The following is an 8,345-nucleotide window of genomic DNA, read 5'->3' as shown; positions in this document are numbered from 1 at the left end:
AATCGAAGATTGTAATCTTAAGGCAGGCAAGGAAAGTAATACCTTCAAGATGATTGAAAGAACTTTGTACGCTTTCTTCTGAATTAGGCCCTTAGGATCCTGCAGTTACAATCCATATTAGTATATACCCATCGTTCTTACAATTCAATAAAAAAACTCATCTTCATGTAAGAGATAAATCACAGCCACACCAAGAACAATAAATCGTTCAATACAATAGATCAATTTACAAACCTGCAATGCAGGCTTCAGAGAACTAAATATGGTATCAACTTCTTGACCATCCAAACCAGGTAAAAGTGAAACTAATAGATCAAACAACCTTGCCCTGAAATGAAATGCAGATTATAGGGTCAATATTGGCAGTAGCAACTAAGCAACTAGAAACACAAATTGGAAAACAGTACCTTGAGTTGGAAGAAGAATTTTTGTCTGTGGTGTTATCAACGTCCATCCCACTAACAGAGCTTTCATCTTGTGCAATGTCAGTTTTGGTAGCCTCTAAAAGCTCTCGCAGAGTCTTGAAAAGTAGCTTCGAAACAGTCTTTTTCTCCGCTATAGAAGCCAAGTTGCCTATCGCAGACTGAAAGTAGACAAGAACAGTTATTATAACACAAAGACGAACAAGTTCTGGTGACATTTAACTAAGTGATATTAAATTGCAACCCATCATTTTATGATGTAAGGCAAGTGAGTACCCTTCCCTCGAAGGTTGTTAATTACCTGAAGAGAACCGCCATCATCTTTGCCAGATTCATGAAATATCCTTGACAAAAGATCCAATAATTTCGGAGCACACAACCGCAAAACTTTCAAATTAGCTGCTGCATGCTGTGAATCATAACGAGCTACTGCTCGTTGCATAGCAGGACTAGCTTCATTAATAGATATTTCTTTCCCCTCAACAACTTCCTTATTCTGTTGAATCAGAATATTCAAACTGGCGCATATAATTCCACGGGTCTCAGCCTGTGTTTGAAGAACTCCACATAATATTCGCCCCAGATCGGCAAAACTCTCCACAGTATCCACGGGATAATTACAGAATGAAGGTAACAAAGCCCATAATGAATATACGAGAGAATCAACACTCCAGGATGCTCCAGGAAGACCTTGTAGCTTGAGCTGTCATCACCAACAACTAGCAAATATTAAAAAATATAAAAACAAGAATATATCAAACAGCAGGATACAATAAAAATTACCTGTTGAGCTTTTTGGCTCATTGTTTCTATCATTCTAAAAATAGTCTCTGTGAAGAAACTCAGGCGTCCTCCAACTGTGTACTGCTTCAAGATTGGGAAGAGCCAAACTTTTACCTCAGACAGATCACTAGCTTCAAGGTTTAAACGTACAACGCTCAAAAATGTTTCAGGCCCCATAGCACCAACGGCTGATCCTACACATACATGCAACTAGAGATCGCCAACAAAGATAACATCAGTCAGGACATTACAGAACATGACTAACAGAGGCAAGACCTAATACATCGACATGATTGCATCATCTCGAATCATAGAATCATTCTTTCTAACCAAATATGAGAGCACCTCCACATAACAGTACAGATATTTCATGTATCGAACTGCTGTACTAACAGCACAAGATCCCCACCAAGTCAACAAAAAGCAGAAAAAAGTTTACAAAGGAACTGTAGCCAAAAGATCAAGCATTTTGAGACTTCAATATGAAATCAAAGCAGGCCAATNAAGTTCTGGTGACATTTAACTAAGTGATATTAAATTGCAACCCATCATTTTATGATGTAAGGCAAGTGAGTACCCTTCCCTCGAAGGTTGTTAATTACCTGAAGAGAACCGCCATCATCTTTGCCAGATTCATGAAATATCCTTGACAAAAGATCCAATAATTTCGGAGCACACAACCGCAAAACTTTCAAATTAGCTGCTGCATGCTGTGAATCATAACGAGCTACTGCTCGTTGCATAGCAGGACTAGCTTCATTAATAGATATTTCTTTCCCCTCAACAACTTCCTTATTCTGTTGAATCAGAATATTCAAACTGGCGCATATAATTCCACGGGTCTCAGCCTGTGTTTGAAGAACTCCACATAATATTCGCCCCAGATCGGCAAAACTCTCCACAGTATCCACGGGATAATTACAGAATGAAGGTAACAAAGCCCATAATGAATATACGAGAGAATCAACACTCCAGGATGCTCCAGGAAGACCTTGTAGCTTGAGCTGTCATCACCAACAACTAGCAAATATTAAAAAATATAAAAACAAGAATATATCAAACAGCAGGATACAATAAAAATTACCTGTTGAGCTTTTTGGCTCATTGTTTCTATCATTCTAAAAATAGTCTCTGTGAAGAAACTCAGGCGTCCTCCAACTGTGTACTGCTTCAAGATTGGGAAGAGCCAAACTTTTACCTCAGACAGATCACTAGCTTCAAGGTTTAAACGTACAACGCTCAAAAATGTTTCAGGCCCCATAGCACCAACGGCTGATCCTACACATACATGCAACTAGAGATCGCCAACAAAGATAACATCAGTCAGGACATTACAGAACATGACTAACAGAGGCAAGACCTAATACATCGACATGATTGCATCATCTCGAATCATAGAATCATTCTTTCTAACCAAATATGAGAGCACCTCCACATAACAGTACAGATATTTCATGTATCGAACTGCTGTACTAACAGCACAAGATCCCCACCAAGTCAACAAAAAGCAGAAAAAAGTTTACAAAGGAACTGTAGCCAAAAGATCAAGCATTTTGAGACTTCAATATGAAATCAAAGCAGGCCAATACGTATCGACATAGTTGCATATGCACGCAGCATTTCATTTCTTCGTACAAATCACCATATAAGTAGCCTAATATCATTACTGACGTTCTATCGTAAAGACTATTATATTTCTGCAACGATGCAGACAAAATACTATATAGTCATCAGCTGAACTTCGGGTCCAATGATGAAGCCAAGAAAAGAGATTGCAAATGACATCACTATCATTTCTAATGTAAAATAGAATCCAGCAGATGATCATTACACTCCAGGAAAAAAAAAGTACAGTTACCTGCTTCCGATAAGGAAAGCCTTCATCAGGTAAATCTTGCATATCTGATAAGTCCTCGAGGGTCTTCCTCAGAAAATATGGAGAATCGTCACCTGAAAATTGTGTGAAAGGATTAGCAAATAACTGGGCCAAATAACTCCCTAAAGGCACAAGAGTCAGAATCTCAGAAAGGAATAATATTCAACAAGAAACAAATGAAAAGTCAAGAGTAAAAATAATAGTTACCTAATTTATCGAACATCGCTGAAACAATTTGAAAAGCCATATCCCAGACTGCATGAAACCTGTAATCAAGCAAGCTCTCAACCGTTGCACACAGCTTTTCAATGACTGTTGGACTAGACATCCTTGCATTCAAGTTTGAATTCCGGATTCCGTTGACACCTTCTCTGATCAACCTTTCGTCAATGCATGAAAATATCAAACTCTTCAATGCATCAGTTGCTGCAAAGATTGCCTCCTCGTGTTCAGATGCAAGAATATCTGCCAAAAGAAGCACAAAAATCATGTAAACGGTAGGATAAACCACATTGATAAGAGCAGTGTGTTCGAGAAATTCTGAAACCGAAAAAGCAGAATGAAGCAGATACAACAGCATACCTTTCAGACCATTGAACACAGAAGGAAGTTTAACCACACAAAGATCTCTGTTTATGGAAAAAGTCCTAGTAATCCCAACTTTCAACAAACGTGCTGTAAAGGTCATGGTATCAGCAGATGTTTCATGTCCAGAGAACAGTCCAGCTGCAAGCGACAGCACTTCGACCAGCGCCTCAACTGGAACGTCGGCGGTTGGATTGAGACAAAGTGCATTTAAAGAGTCTATCACTGGCCTTGTAATGTATGGATCGCGCAGAATCATCAGCACCTGAAAGCCCTCAATCAGAGTAGCAATGTGCTGTTGAGACATCAAGGCCAAGCACTCTTTTAGAGTGGTCAGAATGTAAAGCACTTGCTTCGCTCCCCTGGCTCCTTCTGAAGAACCCAATTCCGAGTGATGGGCAAGGTCTAAACATCCCTGGAACATTTCTGCAATTGCTCCACTGACTGATTGCCAGGCCTGTGTTCCATGGGATTTCAGCAGGACATCACGGAGACCCGAGTTTGCTAGCTTTCTTACCTGGATTTAAAAGAAGAAAATCATCAAAGTCTGACGCAGAACCAAATCATCAGCACCTGTGTATTTTTAAATTTACCTTTCCATCTGAATGGATTACAAAACTCAGCAAGATGCTGCAGGAATTAGAGAATTCGTTCCCCGTAATGGACTCAACAGTTGTGAGAAGGTGAACCAAACACTTCAATCCCGACATCAAGCACTCAGGCGTGGCTGATTCTAGATCCAGAACGTCAAGGACAAGACGCAAAGCCAACCCATTCCTACTCAGTATTCCTGCTGAGACTTTAGGGAACACAAGGGAAAGGATAACAACATGTGGCTGGACGACATCCAAAGACGGTTGACCATCACCCGACAAGATGCTGTTCAGCGAACTGCATGTGGCCGCAAAGTAAGCAACAGGTGTCCGACTATGATTATCTTCAGCCAGAGTTTTTGATAATTCCTCGATGACGGCACATAGATGTTCATGGTCTGGTCGTTTCGACTGGGTTAAACGAGAGCGCATGTACTCCCCAAAATCTTCTGAAACAGGCAGGTCAGGTTCTGAGGGTGTGAGGGACATCCTGGTTTCAATGTCAACACATAATGATTCCATAATTAGGTTCCGTTTCCTTGACTAATCCAATTGAATTCTCTACAAATATAATAGAACCGGGAACAATTAAGCTACTCAAATCACTTTACTTCAAGACTTACACAAATGGAGCTTGTAAGTGTGAAAATGGAGCTTTCTGAGATATTGATGAGATAAGAAAAAATATAAGAACACAAAGAAAGAGAATTTTAACGCAATACTATGCAATCTTCGTACTTATCATAACAATTCGAAATTGACTACAGAACATATTAATAAAAACTAAATCTAGGCAAAATTCTATAAGACCAAAGCGAGACTGAAGCGTTTCAAGAGTGAAATACAAACTCAAAAAAATTAAACTTTAGGGTTGAAGAAGCAATAAAACAAAACAGATAGAGAGAATTAAAGCTTCACAATTTAGATTGAATCTAATCACAAGGAGAAGATTTTTACGGTTTTTTGGGTTTTCTAACCTGAAAACAGGGAAGGAGAAGAAGAATCGATGAGGAGCGACCGCGAGAGACTGCTGAAGTTTTTTATGTTGGCGCTAATGAAAGGTGAAGCCTTTTAGGGTTCTCACAAACAAACAAACAAGAAAAAAAAAAAAAAAAAACCAGGGTTTAAGGTTTCATACCAAAAGAAAAATCAATTTTTTGTCCGGTTTTGAGATTGGTTTAACAGTTAAAATTAGGAACCAAATGCTAACCAGATTTCGGTTCAACCGGTTAATCCGACCAACATGGTCTAGATTCATAAATGTTCCATTTTGAGAGTCCTTAAACAAAATCTCCCTTACACACACGCACACACAAAGATATACTTTTGCTTTACAAAGACATGGCACAATTACATAAGAGTTATGTAGTGAGTTTCGATCAACCAATAGGTTATTTCAATCTTCTGTGAGTCTCTCTCCACGGATCAAACTTTAAATTACAGATATTGACAATATGTAATTTGCAAGCTCACTTGGAGTTCCTCTTGGCTACAAGTCTTTTGTAAAACTTGCTTGTGCGGAAGAACAATACAGAAGCAACCAAAGAGCCGAAGACAGCCACAGAAGCCATGATCATAAACGATGTCCTGAAACATTGACTTCCAAAGCAAGAATTGTCATCCTCAGAAGCCACCTTGTCATAGAAGTAACCTATCACTTTCACAGAGAGTAAGTACGACCCGATGGGGCCTGCAATCGAGATCGTGAAGTAAATCGTTCCCATATGCCGGATCCCAAATATCTCTGACGTGATTGTTGGCATGAGCGACCATTGCGAACCGTAAGCCATACCGATCAAAACTGAACCAAAATAGAGACTTCCTTGTAAACCAGAGGCCACTACGATGTGGCCTACAGCCATAATACCTAGAGTTATGGCCATGAAGACAGGTCTTGGCCAGCTATGTTTGTGTAAGAATATGTCTGAGACAAAACCTGCCCCGAACCGGCCTAGAAAGTTCCATATGCTCCAGAGAGAGACCAGAGAATTGAGTTGAACCGGGGAGTAGTGAAGAGACTCACCTATCTGTCTCATGTTGTTTATAGTCGCGAATCCGGAACCCATCCCACATAGCATTGCCACGAAGAGTAGCCAAAAGTTCACTGTGCTCATTGCTTCCAGTATGTTTGAGTCTTCAACAACAACATGATCTCCATCTGCACAAATTTGCATGTAAAACAGTCAGTGTTCTGTTCTCATTCTGTTTAGTACTATGATGACATTGGGTGCCTAATCCAATTTTTTGGCAAGGATAGGGCACTCACCCAGGAATTTTTTCAAACTAGGGTCGAGCAAGGCAGATGTGTCGAGAACAGGAGGACGATCCAGAGGAGAAAGTGTCTGAGTTTCTTCGCGTAGGGCTCTCACCGCAACCAAGAGAGGAGAGGCCAGCAAAAAGAGCACAAGGATGAAGGAGAAAATCTGCATTGACCGTGATAAACCGAGAACATTTTCAACCGTTATAATGACCATGAGATAGGCGGCTATGATCAAAGAGATCACAGAGAGACCATTCAAGTGTTTCTTCTCACTCGTGGTCACCGTTTCATACACTCTTACAAATGGCATAGTCAAGAAGATGACAAACGTTGGTACTACAGCCAGGAGAAGAATGAAAGTAGCAGGGTTACCTTCGCCCCCGCAGACCGCGTGGTACAACTGAATCAAAATTGCTCCACTTAGTCCTAGAAATCCCTGAAGTGAACACATTTAGAGAAAAATGAGTCAGTTTTTTTGGATATGCAATCATTTAATCATACATCAAACTGAGAGTATACAACAAAAGACTCAAGTGAAACAGACTAATCACCATCTATGATGCAAACAAATCTGGATTCAAAGATGAGATCCTCCAAATCAAAGCTACAGAACCTAATCTCCAAATCAAAGCTAGAGAAGCTAAGCTCCAAAATCAAAATTTGAAACTTTCTTTTGTATTGGTCATGTAAACAGTAAAGGTCTAATTTTTCATTTCAAAATGAGATTCTACTTGAGAAAGACTCCTAAAACACACACAAGACTGAGTCGAATCGAATGGCGTGATTGAGTTTCCAACTTCGCCCAAATTGATGATTCATTAACAAAGTTACAATCTTTATTACCTGCATAATGCCAACAGCAGTCCCACCGTAATGAGAAAAGTTCCGAGCAGCCGTGACAACATTAGCCGTATTAAAAAACGGCAACGAGTGACCAGCCAAGAACACGAACAAACACATGAGCGGCACAGGCGGTGGTGCAATCAACCCAACAACCGAAGCCCAGATAAAAAAGAACCCAATAAACCACTGAACCAACCCAACGAAAACCACAACCCAAGGACCACCACGACCGTGTAGCTTAGAAGTCATGGTCGTGTAAAGGTATCCGGAGATGATACCAAAGGTACCACCAATGTCTTTGAAGACAGAAACGAAATCAAGAGTAGATTGGTCATAAGATTGAGATGATTTAAGGATAGAAGAGTATATAGCGAATGTGTATGTAGCTCCGCTGAAGCTTTGAATCCATATGCTCGCTGCTGCTGCTACCCACTTCGTGTTTATTCTCTCCATTTTTCGAAATTGAAAGCTTTCTTTTTTTTTTTTTTTACGAATGTTTATACTACTAGCCAACTCCAGCTGTATATAGCCAAATCTCAAGTCTGAAACTGATGATGTCAAATGAAGAAGTATTCAACCGCCCTTTGGACATCGTGATCACCGATCGAGACTGAGTTAAAGAAAATTTTGATTAGCCTTTTTAATTATGTGTTGCTCTTGCGGTATCTAAAAGGTACATCATTGGAGTTAAGATTAATCATATCTAAACACCAATTTAATAATACAGTACTTATCCTTCCGACCAACAAAAAAAAATACAGTACTTTATCCTTTTATGTATTCAACTGAGAGAATCAAATATTAGAATTTAGAAACAAACATTTTATTGCGGATAAGCTCCTATATTGTTCTTATTTATCTTGGTATTCTGATAAGGACATGTTGTTCCATAGTTTAGCAACTTTAAGCTTATCATTTATAGTGTGTTTCCTGTATAAATACTCTTCTTATGAATGTGAATAAAACAAGTTGGTTTGATATCA

At 39.5% G+C, this 8,345-nt stretch overlaps 2 protein-coding genes across 2 annotated transcripts in view; both read right to left on the bottom strand.

Annotated features, from left to right (window-relative positions):
- Positions 1 to 4,796, bottom strand: part of LOC104792189 (RRP12-like protein) — an 8,941-nt gene extending 4,145 nt beyond the window's left edge. Inside the window, exons 1-9 of the mRNA XM_010518279.2 lie at positions 4,260 to 4,796; positions 3,664 to 4,183; positions 3,289 to 3,546; positions 3,064 to 3,155; positions 2,290 to 2,499; positions 1,808 to 2,209; positions 408 to 583; positions 235 to 328; positions 43 to 99 (exon numbers count right to left, since the gene is read on the bottom strand). Coding sequence (XP_010516581.1) covers positions 43 to 99; positions 235 to 328; positions 408 to 583; positions 1,808 to 2,209; positions 2,290 to 2,499; positions 3,064 to 3,155; positions 3,289 to 3,546; positions 3,664 to 4,183; positions 4,260 to 4,781 — 2,331 coding nt within the window. The 5' untranslated portion in view covers positions 4,782 to 4,796. The remainder of the gene's footprint in view (positions 1 to 42; positions 100 to 234; positions 329 to 407; positions 584 to 1,807; positions 2,210 to 2,289; positions 2,500 to 3,063; positions 3,156 to 3,288; positions 3,547 to 3,663; positions 4,184 to 4,259) is intronic.
- Positions 5,474 to 8,018, bottom strand: LOC104792188 (protein NUCLEAR FUSION DEFECTIVE 4-like). The gene is made up of 3 exons (XM_010518278.2): positions 7,363 to 8,018; positions 6,526 to 6,955; positions 5,474 to 6,417 (listed from the first exon to the last, which is right to left on the bottom strand). Exons 1-3 carry the CDS (start codon positions 7,813 to 7,815, stop codon positions 5,729 to 5,731), a joined length of 1,572 nt encoding a protein of 523 aa, XP_010516580.1. The 5' UTR covers positions 7,816 to 8,018; the 3' UTR covers positions 5,474 to 5,728.

Source organism: Camelina sativa, chromosome 6 (genome assembly GCF_000633955.1).
Source record: "Camelina sativa cultivar DH55 chromosome 6, Cs, whole genome shotgun sequence".
In the NCBI taxonomy this organism is placed as follows: domain Eukaryota; kingdom Viridiplantae; phylum Streptophyta; class Magnoliopsida; order Brassicales; family Brassicaceae; genus Camelina; species Camelina sativa.
The sequence above is the reverse complement of the archived record's forward strand: the minus strand, read 5'-3'. Positions and strand labels throughout refer to the sequence as shown.

Coding starts and splice junctions, on each gene's coding strand:
- LOC104792188 (XM_010518278.2), bottom strand. CDS start 7,815: ATGGAGAGAATAAACACGAAGTGGGTAGCAGCAGCAGCGAGCATATGG. Junction 6,956..7,362: donor CTGCTGTTGGCATTATGCAG/GTAATAAAGATT, acceptor TGTTCACTTCAG/GGATTTCTAGGACTAAGTGG. Junction 6,418..6,525: donor TAGTTTGAAAAAATTCCTGG/GTGAGTGCCCTA, acceptor AAATTTGTGCAG/ATGGAGATCATGTTGTTGTT.